The sequence below is a fragment of the Protopterus annectens genome, chromosome 13.part0 (genome assembly GCF_019279795.1).
Source record: "Protopterus annectens isolate FY-2018-M chromosome 13.part0, PAN1.0, whole genome shotgun sequence".
NCBI classification, from domain to species: domain Eukaryota; kingdom Metazoa; phylum Chordata; order Ceratodontiformes; family Protopteridae; genus Protopterus; species Protopterus annectens.
Window position 1 is genome coordinate 658759111 of NC_056747.1, and position 18027 is coordinate 658777137.

General features: G+C 42.1%; 1 protein-coding gene across 3 annotated transcripts in view; it reads right to left on the reverse strand.

The window, feature by feature from the left end:
* The window catches only part of MYO1C (myosin IC), a 1794562-nt gene that overhangs the window by 413668 nt on the left and 1362867 nt on the right, over positions 1–18027 (reverse strand). For all 3 annotated transcript variants that reach the window (XM_044054342.1, XM_044054344.1, XM_044054343.1), the window contains exon 11: positions 4544–4626. In XM_044054342.1, the coding sequence (XP_043910277.1) occupies positions 4544–4626 (83 nt within the window). The remainder of the gene's footprint in view (positions 1–4543; positions 4627–18027) is intronic.

Genomic DNA, 18027 nt, shown 5'->3' on the forward strand with positions numbered 1-18027 from the left:
GTGAAACTTTAGAGAAAAATATATAATTCTAGGTTTGTGTGCATTATAACACATTACAGTACCTGATGTAAAGACTATGAATGCACTATTTTTTACTGTTAACATTGTTGCTTGCATATTCTTAATACCGCTTACTTTTCAAAAGGCATTTACATTTGCTTGGCTTATGCTTTAACTTAATTTCTCAGAAAATGCCCTGGAATGTAAAGATGAATGTAGGCTGCTAGATTATGTAACTCAGCTCAGAGGTGTTGATGAGTTAATGATGCCAGAGTGACTGTTAGCTGCTACAGAAAGCTGTTACTAAGCATTTAAAATAATTTGCTTCTTCAAAGTATAAAAAAATAAATAACTTAGGATGTAACAGCTGAACAGTGATGGTCTAAAAGTAGTATTAACCAACACGCAGGCAACATAGTGAGATCATTCGATGTCACCCAACTTCTAAGTAAGGGTACGGCATACAGGTCCAAGAAAGTTATAGTACCACTCTACTTGGCCCTTATCAGCTCTACCGAGCACAGTGCCCCCTTCAGCACGCCTAGCTGACTAGGCATATGGAACAGAAAATAAATTTCTCACGAGTCTGATATGCAAAGCTATGGAACGCATCATCACGAACCTAGTAAATAAGGATATAGGGAATCTCCAAACTCTGGATCCCACACAGTTTGGTTTTGTGAAGGGTAGATCATGAATGCTCAACTTGGTTAACTTCTTTAAGTCAGTCACCAGAGCTGTGGATGAAGACAAAGTGGTTCATACAGCCTATCTCGATCTGGCCAAGGCCTTTGACACCATTCTCCACTCAGGAATCATAGAAAAACTCACTAAGCTAGGCATCAACCCCTAATATCACTAGGTGGGTTGCAAACTGGCTCACAGGTAGAACCCACAGTGTGGCAGTAGCTGACTCCAAGTCAGATTGCCGATCAGTCACGAGTGAAGTTCCACAGGGTTCGGTCCTGGGTCCTCTCCTGTTTGGTATCTACTTCTCTGAAGTCCAGGCCAACACGAAGAGACTCTGACTGACAAAGTTCGCAGACGATTGCAAGTTGGGAGCTATTACTAACTCCCCAAGTGATGTTGACATCCTACAGAAAGGCCTCATTGAGACCAACGACTGGTGTCAGAACCATGGCCTTAAGCTCAATGCCAAAAAATGTGTCGCCATTCCCTTTGGAAAAAACCCAGTTCCCATGAATTACCACATCGATGGTAGTCCACTAAACACAGAAGGCATTATAAGAGATCTGGGAACACAGGTTGACAGCAACCTCTCTTTTGACCACCACATTGCCACTGTGGTCAGAAAGTCCTTCTGTGTGGTACATCTCATTACTAAGGTTTTGCATCCAGGAAGAAAGAGGTCATTGTCTCCCTCTACTCTTCCCTCATTAGGCCAGTCATTGAGTACAATGCCCCATTTGGCATGTACCTCACTAAACACCTGCAATGACTGGAGAGGCCGCAAAAGTACCTCACAAAGAGGATCCTAGGCTTTAAACATTTGTCCTATATCGACAGACTAAAAAAACTCCAACCAGTCTCTGTCTCATATAGCCTACTTAGAGGTGATCTCTGCTTGACGTACAAAGCCATGTCTGACTCAGCTCTGTGAGAAATGCCACATCTAAAGAAATCCCAATCCCTCCGCACCACACACTCCAGAGATCTCCACCTCATTACCACAATCAACAGAACATGCGGGAAGGACAGGTTCATAACCTAGAGACTGCCCATGCTATGGAATAGAATTCCCATACATGTCAAGCAGAGTACTTCACTGGCCCTCTTCAAGACAAATCTTGATGATTGGATGGGAAACTGAAAATTCACCCCAAGAATCATTCCCAGTGGCTTTACTCGACAGAGGCACTGGGAACTAAGGTCGGGTGGCACGATGCCAGGGTAATACTATGGGCTAGGCTTATAAAAGCTCCAGGGCCATTAGCCTAGTACACACCTATGAACCTATGAAGAGAATCCAGGGTATTAACACATGGTACTATACAGATCACATTAGAGCCCTGTCTTTATACTGTTGTCACCTACAGGTTGTTGACAGGCAATCTGTGTTTGGCATATATGGGATCCTTAGATGCTGTCTTGATGGAGCTTTTGTACATCTGCAAAACAAGCAGTACCAGGAACACTAGACCCAGGAATTTGAACTTTGCTTGCAACATAAATAGGACATGATGGTGAAACAGATGTGTCTCAAAGGAACCCCATGCTCTGGAATAGGCATACCACCCATGTGAAGCACATTCCATCTCTACCCTATTTAAACTTAACCTTGACCACTAGATGGGAAATCATAAACTCATCCCCAGCCTGGCCCCCATGACTCTTATAGACAGAGATCAACACTAACTATTCCTAACACACTCCCCCCACATAACCTTTTAGCAACCTAACATACCCCTCATAACTAACATCACCATCCAGTTAAGATACACATATTACAAGGGGATGCAAACAGGTTGGGCGGCTATGCTTATAAATGCCCTTGTAGCTGTTACTCTAGTATATACCTGTGAGCCTAAGAACCAATGTGGATGTACTTCATTCTACTTTTGTTTGCAACCGCAAAGCAAATGCAACAAGCTTTTTACTGCTAAACTGAGATTTCAGCATTCTATGTTCATATCATTCAGTATAATACAATTACTTTATTATTACGAGCAAAGCATATAGCTGATTTGGTGTGTACAGTGTTAAAGCACTAACTAAATAAAAAACAAAGGTTATGTGACAAAGCGTTAAAGGTGGAAAAATGTTCATTCCCTAAACTCAAATCACCTTCAACCATCAGTCAGTATTAATCCATAAATATTTTGCCCAACAAAGTAGTTTAAGGAGGTATCTTTTTTGTCCATCATACTGACTGCCTGCTTAGGACTCCACTGGTATCTTCAAGTCAACTCTACCCTCTAACTGCAAATGCATAACCAGAAAGAGGACTGTTTTTATGCCCCCTCCAAATCAGGGTGCAAGTAGGCTCCCCATGGACATCATGCTGCACTTCTTAGCATGGGTGGAAACTACAAGGATCATGGCAAACAGGGAAGTCAACACTGCAGTGGAACTGATCATATTAACTCCCAAATTTTGTTCCCTTAAGAAAACGGTGCATTAGGGTGGCAGTTTGTTTAATATACATTAATCATGTTGGCAAACCAACATCCAAGACATCATTAACTCTGTCTCTAGGTGGCATCACTACATAAATGCTTGAAGCCCTAAAACCTAATGGAGAAAGACACTACTCCTAGATGCTGACAACTCCCACCACCTGTACCTCCAGGTGGCAGCACTGCATAAATGCTTGAAGCCCTAAAACTTAGTGGAGAAAGGCTCTAGTGCTACGTGCTGACAACTCCCACCAAAGTATTTATTTATTTATTTTAACTTTTTGGTTTTCTTCTGTTTGCGTTTTGGAGCACTCTCCTAATCCTTCTACTGCATGTCCTTCCATCTCCCAAGATACCAGTAAAAATCCTCTCCTAGAAGGAACCACCATGACTTATTTCTTCTTCTAAGGAGAACAACTCTTACAGGGTAGGAGTAGAATTGTTAATCCATCTACAGGTTTGGCACAAAAGAGAAAAGGTGTAAAGCCAACAGAGAGGGGCTCTATCAGTATGCTCTTTCCCCCAGCATGATAGAAACATGATTCAAATATACCTTATATATAGCTAGATATAAACAAAATAGAGACCCCCCCCAATTCTTGGGTAGTTTGTAACAACCACCATCAACCACATGCACTCAAAGTGTTAACTAGAGTAGCTTCACTGCACTTCTTTTGGGAAGCAGACGGGAGAAGTTCCCACGAATAATCTAAATTCTGCTGCATTTTCTCACGCGCACACAGACACACACACACATACATGCATACACCAAATTAGGCTTGTATCCATTCCTTACTTAATACACCAAATGGTAAGATGGTTGCAGCACTACCAAAGTATATCCAGGCTTTTGCACCTTTTAATTAAAAGCATTTTGGTTTTAGATAATGACATAACCATTTACAAACAAAAACATTATATAGTAAAAGCAGAGGACAAAAAAAGTACAATGAAAAGAAAGTCTACAAAGGACATATCAAAATGCATCAAAAAGTCTACTATGAGCCAGAAATTAAATGCAAAATTAGACCAATGTTTCTACCAGTTTATACTGTCATCATTGTTAAATTCATGCTCTTAAGACACCTCTGAACACAGCCCCCCCAAAAAAAACTCTCTCTCACCTCCACGCCTAGAGAAGAAAAACAAATTAAATGAAGAGCACTGTTAAAAAGGGATGTATCCAGAGTACATTCTTGGTAAGCTAGGTTTGAATAGTTGGAGCACGTGTTGGAGGGGACAAATGTGGACAGGCATAGAAATAAGTAGCTAAAGCTGGCTAAACTATTCCAAGAAAGGTCTGCTGCAAGATCCCACTGCTCACTGACAATGGATGGGGAATGATCATTGTTAATAACAGAGAAGAAAAAAATAAAGATTAAAACAGGCATCCACAAAGCACTTACCTATTATGCTGGAAGACTTCAAAGCCATAAATATCCAACAGACCAATAACAGTTGTACTCTTCTTAATGCCAAGTCCATTTTCCTAAAGTAAAAGGAAAAAATCCAATGTTAACATGATAGTGCTCATTTCTTGGGTATAATTATTAGCCCTTTTCCCTCTATTTATCTTATAGGGTTTTTTTCTGGTCTTAGTGACCTGCTCATTCTAGTATTGCCAAATCAAGCAATGGCCTATGAACAGATGCTTCTGAACCACTGAATGTTATCTGTTTAGTGGACATTAGTGCCACCATGCACCTTCATTCATACCAGTTGTTTGGGATGCACAATGTGAAATAAAGCCTGTCATATCCTGCAAAGGTCCTTCTCTTCAGCCCCCCCCCCTTTCAGGTTTCCGCATGACTTGTGGTGACATCATAAAACTATGCTGTCCTACACATTATTTCCTAACAGTTACTAGCAGACTGTTAAGTGCATTCTTGTCTGTGGCTAGCTATGCTCCTTAAGCCTTTACAGAGTCAGTCAGTCAGTCAATGTTCTATCCTCCCAACCCAAAAAGGGAGGGGGGGCATGTTGTCATTCACTTAATCATCACTTTCCACCCTGGATCAATTATGCCATTTAAATATTTCAGAAAATCACTAACAAAGCGCTTCAAAAAAATCATCTCAGTGTCACTGTTCAGACAATCATGGCTAATTTACTCCCACATGACAACAGCAATGTCACTGTTTGGACAATCATGGCTAAATTACTCCCAGGGTGGCAACAGCAGCATTTTTAATACAACTATACTTTCAACTACCACAATGTTTTGATGGACTCCTTTGCACAACAGCTCATACATCTGCTTAGCCTTTCATCCATTTCCAAATCTTTCCCTATAATTAAAGAACGAGTCTGACTCTAACAAGTGTAAATCTTCCCTCACCTACTCTATATTTTTCCACAAATCACTGACAGCATCACTGGTATGGCAGCACTAAGTACAGACTTAAGTAATCTCTTCTTCTGCTTCAACATATCTGCATTGTAACTGGAAAACAACTTCTTTTGAAATAGGAATCAATGTCCTATGATAAACCATCTCTTCTTAATGGCTCCAAAACCCATTTCCTATTCTTGTTGCTTCCTGCATCCCTAGTCCATTGTTATCTATTACACTATTTTAGTTAAAGTCAGCAATCCATAAATTTTTGCTACAAAAATTACAGTTGTGTATTACAATGTATAATAAATATTGTGTTATTGTGCTTCTGATGTTACTGGTCTTTGATCTCATCATAATGTCAAATACTGTTTTCTTCTTGCCTTTTTGACCTGGATCATGTCTAAAAAGGGTCTTCGGACCAGTTCACCTACTCAGTTAACATATGTATAACTAAACTAATTAAATTAATGATCGATCTTTCCAACACCTTTACCTTCTTTATAGACTTGAGTTATCAGCAACACACATGAAAAGTTTGCTTCTGTGTCCATAGGAAAGTCTAAGATAAGAAACATTTGATGCATCCTATAGTAAAACTACGACATGATTCAATAGGAACTCGAGAAATGTTATTTTGGTCACCCCCCCCGAAAAAGTCACCAAAATCATGTCATTTTCAACTTCAACTTTATGAGAAAAGTTCCATCCACAAAATCAGTGAACACAGATGTAAAATAAACTACTGGTCATCTTTTCATTGAATAAAGGAAACACTGGTGAATACACTATTAACCCCCCCGACGCACACTTTCTGATAACTGCCTTGTGATGTTTAACAAGACTTCCATCCTAAAAAATGGTACTTCCGGAGTTCTGCATCTGTATCTGCTCATCTGTCAGCACAGGAGATTGAATGAATGCATCACTTACAGTGGTGCCAATCTCCAGCATTTTACCAAACTACATAACAGTAGTACTAGTATTCACCATACAGGGCTCATTATCTAGATCAGCATTTGGGCTACATCCTTTGAGCTTGGCACACATGACACCAACCACCTGTTAAGTCATGTATTCTCTCTTTCGATACCTTGTCCCTAATGGCACCTTCACTGGAGGGGAGGGTATCATGGTAGCATGACCTAGCATAATCATTAGCAACAGGAAAGATTTTTTTTTAATACAGCCTAGCTACTTTCTTTTGGGTACCCAGAGACATGCAATGCACTTAATACCTAGAGCCAAATGTGTGTGTCTCTACTCATTTACTGGTTTCCTTCTTAAAGACACCACATAATCATGAGGTTAGCCAGGGCCTCCACCAGGGGGCACTCTTGCAGGAGCAATCTGCATAGTTTCCACCTGGAACATTAGATCAGGCTGAAAGTAAGTCGGTCCTACCCTTCTCTGGCTGATCTTCACACTCCAGCCTCAGTGCCTGAACATCAAGTGTTGGTGGTACAGTCAGAAACTAACTGTGCCATCACAGAATACCCTAAGAAAAATCAGCAGCCTGCCTACAACATTGGGGCAGAGAAATAAATGGCTATCTAAAGTAAAACGACCTTGAAATCTAGTACCAAGCAAGGCTGAGTCATATAATGTAAGAAAGTCTGCACATGCAAACAGTTGCCACTATGAAATGCAGCTGTTGTGTTGCTGGTTACTGACATGCCTGGTACTCATGGCAGCAATCAGCTTTCTTAACTAGCTATAAAGGCAATTTTAGAAACTATTTTAAGCTATCCATTCACTTTGTAGTTTACCTTGCTTTGAAGTTGCTCTATTTTTGTTGTCACTTCTCTGGATGCTCTAGGTGTGCTGTTAAAGCTCTTGTCTACAACTGGACGTTGAAACCAAAAAGTGTCTTATGGCTTTTTTTTTGTGTAAAATAGTGCAAAGAAGCCTTTTCAGCAAAAATCATGTTGGTCATAGGTTCATAGATCACTAACAGGCTAACTGCCCTTGTGGGCCATTTCAAGCCTAGCCAATTAAACCAAGTGAGAATCAAACCCTGCACCTTGTATCTGTAAGGTAAACACTTTAACCATTATACCAACCTCCCACCCCCTTTGGAGGGGTTATTACTAAAACCTTGTGCACTTTATTTATTTATTTATTTATAATCTACGGCTTTTGACAAATGCTCTTGAACATCTGCTTAAGCATTTGCTGCAACTCTGGATTCTAGGAGACTTGTCATGAATTTGCAAAATGTCTACTTACTTCTTGCAATGTTTTGGTGGATCACCTTGTCTTTCATCTCATTATTTTGGATCTTGGACACAAACTCAGCTGAACGTGCCAAGGAACTTGGTGCTGTCACAGTGCAGAGACTGTGGAAATGTGCACTGCAACTGAAGGTATGTTTTTCATTACTGAAGGAAAAATGTTAAACTTGGTCTTTGGGAGTTGATACAAATCTGATTAATAAACTTTACTGTGGATTTCTGAGGACAACTGCAAAACACTTTTTGCCCTTATGTATGTCTGAAACATCTTTAACAAACTGTGTTTGATTTTACTGTTCTTTTCATCATTTGACCACTAACCTGAGCTTTCTGAGACTGTGTGTTGCCCCTCTGATACTTCTGTTATTTGGTTACTTTTACAGCTGGAAATGTTCTGTTATTAAGACTGCAAACACTAAGCTATTCTTAACATAACTGCCAATGCCACATATCTTTTGGTGAACTTAAAGCTGGACTGATTATTATTTTTTATCATGTATAAACTGCATAATAGAGTTGTGTAAAGTCTTATCATAATGGTAGATGTCCTTCTCTTTAACGTTGCAGTATTCTTTACAATAGGGATCCCCTTGCCTAGGGCAGCCTGACATATGGCTGGTATACCAAAGGTTTAAGGTTATAATGGGTACACTGTGCTTCACACATATGCTTACAGCACACAGCATAGGGCGTAAAGGTGACGTCCAGATGTATCATCCTCAGAACTGAAAAAGCCCTAGTAGGAATGACAGTCTAAGGGTACAAGAAGGTAACAAGTACATCTAGAAGGAAAAAGGACCAGGGGAAGGAGGGAGGGAGTGGACACTGCAACAGTGAGCAAAAGGACATCTACTGTTATGGTAAGATTTTACACAACTGTACTATGTCCTTCCATATCACTGTTGCAGTATTCATTACAATAGAGAGAGTACAATAGCTCAGGAAGAAGAGTGGGAGGAGGTAGGGCCAGCAGAACCCTCAAGAAAGCCATGAAGAATGGCCCTGGCAAAACAAACTCTAGTCCCAAAAAAATCACATCCAGCTTATAGTGTTTGGTAAAAGTATGCACAGAAACCCAGGTAGCTGCCTCAAGAATAAAATTAGTACCTAAATTCTTGAAAAACGCATCAGAAGAGGCTACAGCCCTAGTAGAATGAGCCTTAACAGAAGGAGGAAGGCTCTTCCCATGTAAGGAATAACAAAAATAAATTGCTTTAGATATTCAAGAAGAAATGGTTTGCTTGGAAACAGCCAAACCTAAAGACCTAGTAGGAAAGGAAACAAAAATTTGCGCAGATTTACAAACGACTTTACTTTCATCTAAATAATCTGAGTGGTCTGTACAAATCCCAGGTGTGAAGAACCTTCTCACTAGCAGACTGTGGAGAAGGGAAAAAAGTGGGCAAATGAATAGACTGATTACGAGACAACTACTTAATCACCGTGAGCATAAAGAAGGATTAGTACGAAGAGACACCCTGTCCTTATGAAAAAAAACAAAAAAGGGGGGACAGTCATAAGGGCTTGCAGCTGAAACACCCACCTGGCAGAGGTAAGAGCCAAACGAACAGTCTTCCAAGAACAATGCTGTAAGGAAGCTGAAGCAGCAGGCTCAAAAAGAGTCTGAGTTAACTTTTCCCAAACAAAATTAAGGTCCCAGGAAGGAGAAACAGGCTTCCTGGGAGGTCTAATGTGAAGGATGCCTTTAAGAACTGCTTGGCCTCAAAGGGGAGTTAAAGGCAGACGAGCAGAAACAGCTGACAGGTGGACTTTAACAAAAGAATATGCCAACCCAGTATTGAGCAATTCACACAAATAAGGGATGACCAGAGGAACATCCACAGAAAGTGGATCCAGATTACAAGAAAGACACCAGACAAAAAAATCTCTTCCATTTAGACAAAGATTTTCTAGTACTGGGTTTCCTGGCATCCTGCAGGAAACCAAGCATGTATTCAGAAATAAAGCTGTGAGACGAGATCAAATCCTATCACCCACAATGTCAGTTGAAGAGTGGACAGGTGGGGATGGATGAGAGACCAATTGTCTTGTGTGAGTAGGTCCACCCTGTGAGGTAACTTGTGATGACTGCCCTTGGCTAAACACAAAAGAAAAGGGAACCAATGTTGTCTGGGCAAAAAGGGAATCACCAACAAAACTGTTTTTTTTTTTGGGGGGGGGTCCTGTTTTGTCTTGAACAAGGATCTTTGGAATGACAGGAAAGGGAGGGAAGGCATAAAGAAACATCCCCTTCCAAGAAAAAGAGAGGGCGTCCACCTCTCAGGCCAGAGGACATGGGACTCTAGTGCAAAAGAGAGGAAGTTATATGTTCAGAGGGGGGGCAAAGAGATCAACTTGAGGAATACCCCACTGGTGGACAATGTCCAGAAACACAGCCCGGTGAAGCAGTAGCCTGCTTTGAAGCATAGGCATCTTCTGCAATATTCCCTGATTGGGAAGTGCAGGTATGCTTCTTTTAAATCTAGAGTTGCCAACCAGGCATCTTTGCCTAGCATTGGAAGTAACTGGTGAAGAGTCAGCATCTTGAAATTTGGAATCTCCAGAAAGGTGTTTAGAGTAGACTGGTCCAGGATTGGGTGCCATGATTTGTCTTTTCTGGGTACCAGAAAAAGCCTGGAGTAGAAACCTTGTCCCTTTTCCTCTTCTGGTACAGGCTGAATAGCCCCCATGCTTAAGAGGGAAAGTACTTCTTTTTGAGCCTCTGCCCACTGATTTGGGGGCAGGTCTGGCCACCTGTTTGGTGTTGGCAACGTGTGGAAATGAAATCTATATCCCTGGGACACTATATTTAAATCCCATTTGTCCTGGGATATGAGTTCCCAGTTCTTTGCATGAAGAGCAATCTTTCCCCCCAAAGGGGGCGGTTAAAAGGTAAGTGCTTGGTAATTTTAAAAGGAAGTCATTGAGACGGTTTACCATAGGGGGGTGTCTTGTTATTTCCATATTTGGAAGTGGAGGCCCCCCACTGCTTAGTTCTGAGAGTCCCCTGGGACTGAAACCTGGGGTTTTTGCTGTGTCTGGGTTTGACTTGAGAGGATCTGGAAGGGGCTGGAAAAAAACAATTCTTAGTAGGCCAGTGCCTAATAAATCTTGGAGGTTGCACTTGTAAGAAATCTTTAACGGTTTGCACAGATTTAGCTTTATTTTCCATCTTTTTTTAAAACTTCTTCAGCCTTATTGCCAAACAGGCGGTCCTGATTTAAAGGAGCATCCAGCAATTTAGCTTTAACATGATCAGGCAAAGATTTTAGCCAAGCATGCCTTCAAAGCACAAACCCAGTAACAGCAGCCCTGCAGGAGGCCTCTAAAGAATCAAAACGTACAGTTGTGCACACTTACCATAAATGTAGATGTTCGAGTGTATTCAGTGTTGCAGTCATTACATTTGGGTAATCCTGCTGGCAGGTTGCCCTCAGTCGGCCTGAATAACAAAGTCTTGGGTCCTGCATCGGTTGCTGTCTCTTCTTCCATGACGTCAGGTCATCAGGGGTATAAAACATGCAGCTGACGCCATTTTAATCAGTTTTTCTTGCCCCAGATGTCAGGTGCCCCCCCAAACGGGGAGCAAAAAAAAAAAAAATAATAATAAAAAAAAAAAATAAAAAATAAAATAAAATATATATATATATGTGTGTGTGTGCGCATGTAAATTAGAACACAAAAAAATATACCTCCAACTAAAAGCAAATACACCAAAATGGCTTTGGAGCATAGTAAAGGAAAGAAGAGGTATAATAAGAGAGAAAAAGGGGGCTGGCAGGTGGGTAACCAGGACTGCAACAGTGAATGCACTCGAACATCTACATTTATGATAAGTGTACACAACTGTACTATGTTCTTAGTGTTTCACTGTTGCAGTCATTACATTTGGGTAGAATCCCAAAGCTATGGTTGGGAGGATGGAATTATACAGCATTAGGAGCAACTATAAGGCCCTGCAGGACAGCAGTGGCAAAGCCTGCTCTGGATTTAGAAAAGAGAGGTAAATTGTAATGTTTGGTGAACGTATGAACTGAGCTCCAAGTAGCAGCTTCTAGAATGTCTCTGGCAGGAACCCCTCTGAGAAAAGCTGCAGAAGTAGATGCAGCCCTGGTGGAATGGGATCTGATTCCCTTGGGGACAGGTTTCCCATAGTGCATGTAGCAGAAACGAATACAATGGCTTATCCATTTTGAAATAGCCTTTCCCTCTGCCCCAGCAGCAAATGCCACCAGTAGTTGCTCAGACTTTCTTAGAGATTTTGTCCTGTTCAAGTAGAATCTTAGTTGTCTGTGTACATCCAATGAATGCAGAATCCGCTCCCCCTTGTTCTGTGGATTTGGGAAAAAAGTTGATAGATGAATGGTCTGATTAAGAGCCACACTGGATACCACCTTAGGCATAAAGGATGGATTGGTCCTGAGGGCCACCCTGTCTGGATAAAAGATAATGAAAGGCTCCACTGCCATGAGAGCCTGTAGTTCTGAAATCCTTCTAGCTGAAGTGACTGCTAAAAGAAAGGCTGTCTTCCAAGAGAGAAATTTTATGTCTGCAGTAGCAGCTGGTTCAAAAGGAGGTAGGGTGAGTTTTTCCAGCACAAAGTCGAGGTCCCATGCAGGAGTTGGTGCTCTCCTGGGGGGTCTCAAATTTTTGGCCCCTCTCAGGTACTGCTTTAGCAGGGGATGAGAAAAGAGAGGAGGCTCTGTGTTGTAATGAGACGAAATGGCAGAGGCATGGATTTTTATAGAAGAAAAGGATAGGCCCTTGTGAAGCATCTCAGTTAAATATTGCAGAATCTGAGGAATATTGGGCATTGCTGTGTTTATTCCTTGTGTTTGGTTCCAGGCACAGAATATTTTCCATTTGTCAGCATAAGATTTTCTAGTACTAGGCCTTCTTGCCTCCAAAATGACATCCATCATAGGTTTACTGAGAGGTGTGACTGGCGAAATTAGTTGATTAGCCATGCTGCAAGATTCAAAGTTTGGAGCGGAGTGTGCAGAATTTGATAGTTCTGCTGAGACAGTAGATGAGGTGTCTGAGCCAGGTACCACGGAGGAAGATGTGACATATTGCGTAGAAGCGGGTACCAGTGTTGGCGAGGCCAGTTTGGAGCAATCAGAATCATTTTTGTTTTTTCCTATGACTTTTAATAAAACCTTGGAAAGCAGAGGCAGAGGGGGAAAAGCATAAACTGATAGGATAGAGCATCCACTTTCCAAGCTTTTTTTTGTGATGGATTCTTGTGCAGAATTTGTCCAACTGATAGATCTTTTTGCCTTTCCCCAAAACTAAGTCTGGGCTACCCCATCTTCGTGTCAACATGCTAAAAATCTGTGGATCCAGTTTCCATTCGTGTGGTCCATAAGGTTTCTGCTTAGTTTGTCTGCCAGAGTATTTTGCTTTCCTGGCAGGAATTGAGCTTGTAGATGTATTTGGCAAGCCAAGGCTGTGTTCCACAAGGCCATGGCTAGTCTGCAAAGGGGGTAGGAGTGGGTAGCCCCCCTGCTTGTTTATGTACCACATAACTGTGGTGTTGTCCATCTTTATCAGTAGTTGTCCTGGATAAAGAAAGTCCTTGAAGGCTGTCAGAGCATTCTGTACAACTAGTATTTCTTTCTGGATGATATGTAGGTGCATTTGATTTAGGCTCCATTTGCCCTGAATGCATCTCCCTGCCAGATATGCCCCCCAAGCATAATCTGATTAGTCTGTAGTCAGGGTTTGGGTGGTAGGGGATAGAATGAATGACAGTCCCTTGTTTTGGTGACAGGCCTCTGCCCACCATATGAACTCCTGCTTTAGGCAAGGAATGAGAGGAAAGTACAGTTTTGTACCTACCATAAATGTAGATGTTTGAGTGTTCACACTGCTGCAGTCATTACACTTGGGTTATCCTGCCATCAGGTGGTCCCGCAGTCGGCCAGAGTTCCAAAGTCTTGGTCCAGCGTCGGTTGCCGTCGCTTCTTCCCTGACGTCAGTGCACCAGGGGTATATAAGATGCATCCGACGGCCATTTTCTTCAGTTTTTCTTGCCCCAGATGTCAGGTGCCCCCAATTAGGTAGGCAATACATATTGCTAATAACAAATATACATATAAAATAAAAACAATACCTTCAGTTACAAGCAAATACACCACAAAGGTTGTATAGGATAGAAAGGTATAGATAAGTCCAGCTAGTTCAGAGGGGATTGAGGGTAACCTGGACTGCAGCAGTGTGAACACTCGAACATCTACATTTATGGTAGGTACAAAACTGTACTATGTTCATCGTGTTACACTGCTGCAGTCATTACACTTGGGTAGAATCCCAAAGCTAAGGTTGGGTGGCTGGTCTATAAAGAGTTAGGATTGGCTATGAGGCCCTGCAGAACTGCAGTGGCAAATCCTGCTCTGGATTTAGAGTAAAGAGGCAGGTGGTAATGCTTGGTAAAGGTGTGCACTGAACTCCAAGTTGCAGCCTCCAAAATTTCCTTGGTAGGTACTCCTCTGAGAAAGGCTGTTGAAGTGGCTGTTGCCCTGGTGGAATGTGGCCTAATGTTATTTGGGACTGATTTTCCATGCTGTGTGTAGCAGTAACGAATACAGTGTCCTATCCATTTGGATACAGTCTGTTTTGAGATAGCCTTGCCCTGTGATCCTGCAGCATATGCTACAAACAGTTGCTCAGTTTTCCTGAAAGCTTTTGTTTTGTCCAAGTAGAAGAGTAGCTGCCTGTGTATGTCCAAAGAATGCAGAAGTTTCTCCACTTTATTCTGGGGGTTTGGAAAAAAAGTTGGCAAATGGATAGTTTGGTTATGAGCCACACTAGATATCACCTTTGGCATAAAGGTAGGGTTTGTCGTTAAAGAAACCCTGTCCTGATGAAAAATTATAAAAGGTTCCACTGCCATTAATGCCTGTAGCTCTGAGACTCTTCATGCTGAAGTTACTGCCAGGAGCAGAGCTGTTTTCCATGATAAAAATTTTAGATCGGCTGTATTGGCTGGCTCAAAAGGTGGTAGGGACAGTTTTTCCAAAACGAAATTGAGGTCCCAAGTTGGTGTTGGTGCTCTCCGGGGCGGTCTTATGTTTTTAGCCCCTCTGAGGTACTGCTTTAGCAAGGGATGAAAAAATAAAGGAGGATCCGTGTTGTAATGTGCTGAAATGGCAGAGGTGTGGATCTTAACTGATGAGAAGGATAGGCCTCTGTCCAGCATCTCAGTCAAGTATTGTAAAATCTGAGGAATGTTTGGAACAAGAGGGTCAGGGCTTTGAGCCTGGTTCCAGGCGCAGAATCTTGTCCATTTTTCTGAGTAAGCTTTCCTGGAGCTAGGCCTCCTGGCCTCCAAAATGACATCCATAACAGCTTTAGAGAGAGGTGTTGCCTGTTTGACTAATGTATCTGCCATGCAGCCAGGTTTAGGGTTTTGAGCTGACCGTGCAGGATCTGATTGTTTTGTTGAGTCAGAAGGTGTGGAATTTGAGGCAAAATCCATGGTGGGCCTTGAGCCAAGTTCCTTAAGATAGGGTACCAGTGCTGGTGTGGCCAATCTGGAGCAATCACGATCATCTGTGTTTTTTCTTGTCTGGCTTTTAGGAGTACCTTTGAGAGGAGAGGCAGTGGCGGGAAGGCATAAACTTTTAGGTTTTTCCAGCTGAACAAAAGAGCATCCACTTTCCATGCTTGTTTGTGATAAGTCCTAGTGCAGAATTTTTGTAGTTGGCAATTCAGTGGGGAGGCAAAAAGATCTATGTCTGGCCATCCCCATTTTTGCATTAACATGCTGAAGATTTGTGGATTCAATTTCCATTCGTGAGGATCCATGATATTTCTGCTTAGATCGTCTGCCAGAGTATTTTTTCTTTCCTGGCAGGAATTGTGCTTGCAGGTGATCTTGATATGTTAGAACTGTGTTCCACAAGGTCATGGCCTGCCTGCATAGGGGACAAGAATGAGTGCCCCCTTGCGTGTTTATGTACCACATTACTGTGGTGTTGTCTGTCTTTAGTAATAATTGTCCTGGATGCAGAAGGTCCTTCAAAGCTGTTAGGGCATTTTGAACAGCCAACATCTCTTTTTGATTGATGTGAAGATGCATCTGGTCTGTGGTCCACTTGCCCTGAATGCATTTTCCTGCCATGTGTGCTCCCCAGGCGTAATCCGAAGCATCTGTTGTTATAGTTTGCCTGGCTGTGGGTTGAGTAAAAGGCTGAACCTTGTTTAGGTGACATGCCTGTGCCCACCATAGAAACTCCTGTTGTAGACAGGGAATCATTGGTATTACTGCTTCTAAACTGTGAGAGTGTTGAGTCCAAACACTTTTAGGTACCACTGTAATTTCCTCATATGCAGTCTGGCATATGGTATTAGTAGTATGCAGGATGCCATGAATCCCAGGGCCTGCAGAATTGTTCTTACAGGGAGATGGGACTTTTTTGCCAGTAATTGAAAATATTGAGTTAGTTGAACTTGTTTGTCTGGCATGAGGTAAGCCATCTGGGCCATTGTATTTAAGCTGGCACCCAGGAATATAATCTGTTGCGAGGGCACTAGTTTTGATTTCTTTTCGTTTACTGTGTACCCTAGAGAAATTAGCAACCTTTTTACAAACGCCAAATGCTGTAGAAGAATGTCCTTTCTCTCCACTTGAATGAGGCAGTCGTCCAGGTATGGATATATTTGAATTCCTTTTTGTCTGCAAAATGCAATTACTGGTGCCAGGCACTCTGTGAAGACCCTGGGTGCAGTAGATAAGCCAAAGGGCAGTGCAGAGAATTGGTAGTGCATTGTACCAGCTTTGAATCTGAGGTATCTTCTGCAATTTTGTCTGATAGGGACATGCAGGTATGCCTCTTTGAGGTCCAGAGTAACAAGCCAAGCCTTCTTGCCCAGCATGGGTAGAAGCTGCTGTAATGTCAACATTCTGAATTTCGGAATATCCAGGTAAGTATTCAGAATTGAAAGGTCTTGTATGGGCCTCCAGGCCTTGTCCTTTCTGGGGACCAGGAAGAGTCTTGAGTAAAATCCTTGTCCTTGTTCCTGTTGTGGTACTTTTTGAATAGCTCTCATGTCCATGAGGGCTGAAATTTGTTTTTGTGCCTCTGCCCATTGATTTTGTGACAGGTCTGGCATTCCTTTTAGCCTTGGTAAAGTATGAAAGTGGAACCTGTAACCTTGGGACACAATAGTCAGAACCCATTTGTCTTGGGTGATTGATTGCCAGTTTTGAGAAAAAAGTGCTAGTTTCCCCCCTAAGGGGGCTTCCAAAAGGGACGTGCTTGGCGTACGAAGGGAAAAGTCATTGTGACCGTTTCCTGTAAGGTTGAGACTTGTCCTCACCTCCTTTTGGGGTTGAGGTGCCCCACTGTCGTCGTCTGTTTGAGCCTTGGGGTTGAGATCTGCCTCTTGGGTGTCTGTATCTGCCTCTCTGTGGCCTGTCTGACACTGGAAAGGACCAATTCTTTGTTGGCCAATTTCTGCTAAACCGAGGTGGCTGTACCTGTAAGAAATCCTTGACTGTTTGCATAGATTTAGCTATATCCTCCATTTTCTTTAACACCTCTTCTGCCTCAACAAGGTATCATGCTGTAAAGGAGCATCCAATAATTTTGCCTTAACATGATCAGGTAAACTCCAAGCATGTCTTCAAATCACAGAACCTGTAACTGCAGCTCTACAAGAGGCCTCTAAAGAATCAAAACCACATTGCAGAGTATGTTTTCCCACCTGTTCAACTGCATGCAATAAATCCTGCATTTCTTTACAATCATGAGCTTCTGAGCTTGCAAGCATTTTCTGTTTTAACTGAGCCATTAAATATTGTTGGTATATTTGTCATGTGAAACTGGCAATTTAAAGCTCTTACTGCTAAAGTTGCAGAAGTGTATACTTTCTTCTCCCATCTATCCAAAGCTCTGGAATCTCTGTCAGAGGATACTGGATTTTTGCAATGGAAGCCTTAACCCCTTTTGGAGCCTGGGAAATAGTTTCTGGATCAGCAGAAGGTTTTTTTGTAAAGAAACTTGTGAGAGTCAGGGACTCTATAATACCTATCTGGCTTGGCTGGAGCAGGGGGCAAAGAATCAGGAGATAAGCTGGATTCAGAGAACACATCATCCATAATATCTAGCACAGGCGGAATAGCCAGGGGCCTGTGCTGAGGCAATAAAAGGAAATTCCTGAGCCTCTTCTTGGATTCTGAGTAATCCTGACTTTCCCAATGGAAATGCTCCCTCATGGTATGTAAAGTTTCCCCAAAAGAATAATCCTCAGGAGGAGAGGCTGAAGGGATAGATTCTTCAGCATCAGAGTCCTCATAGGAGGGTAGAGAGTATCC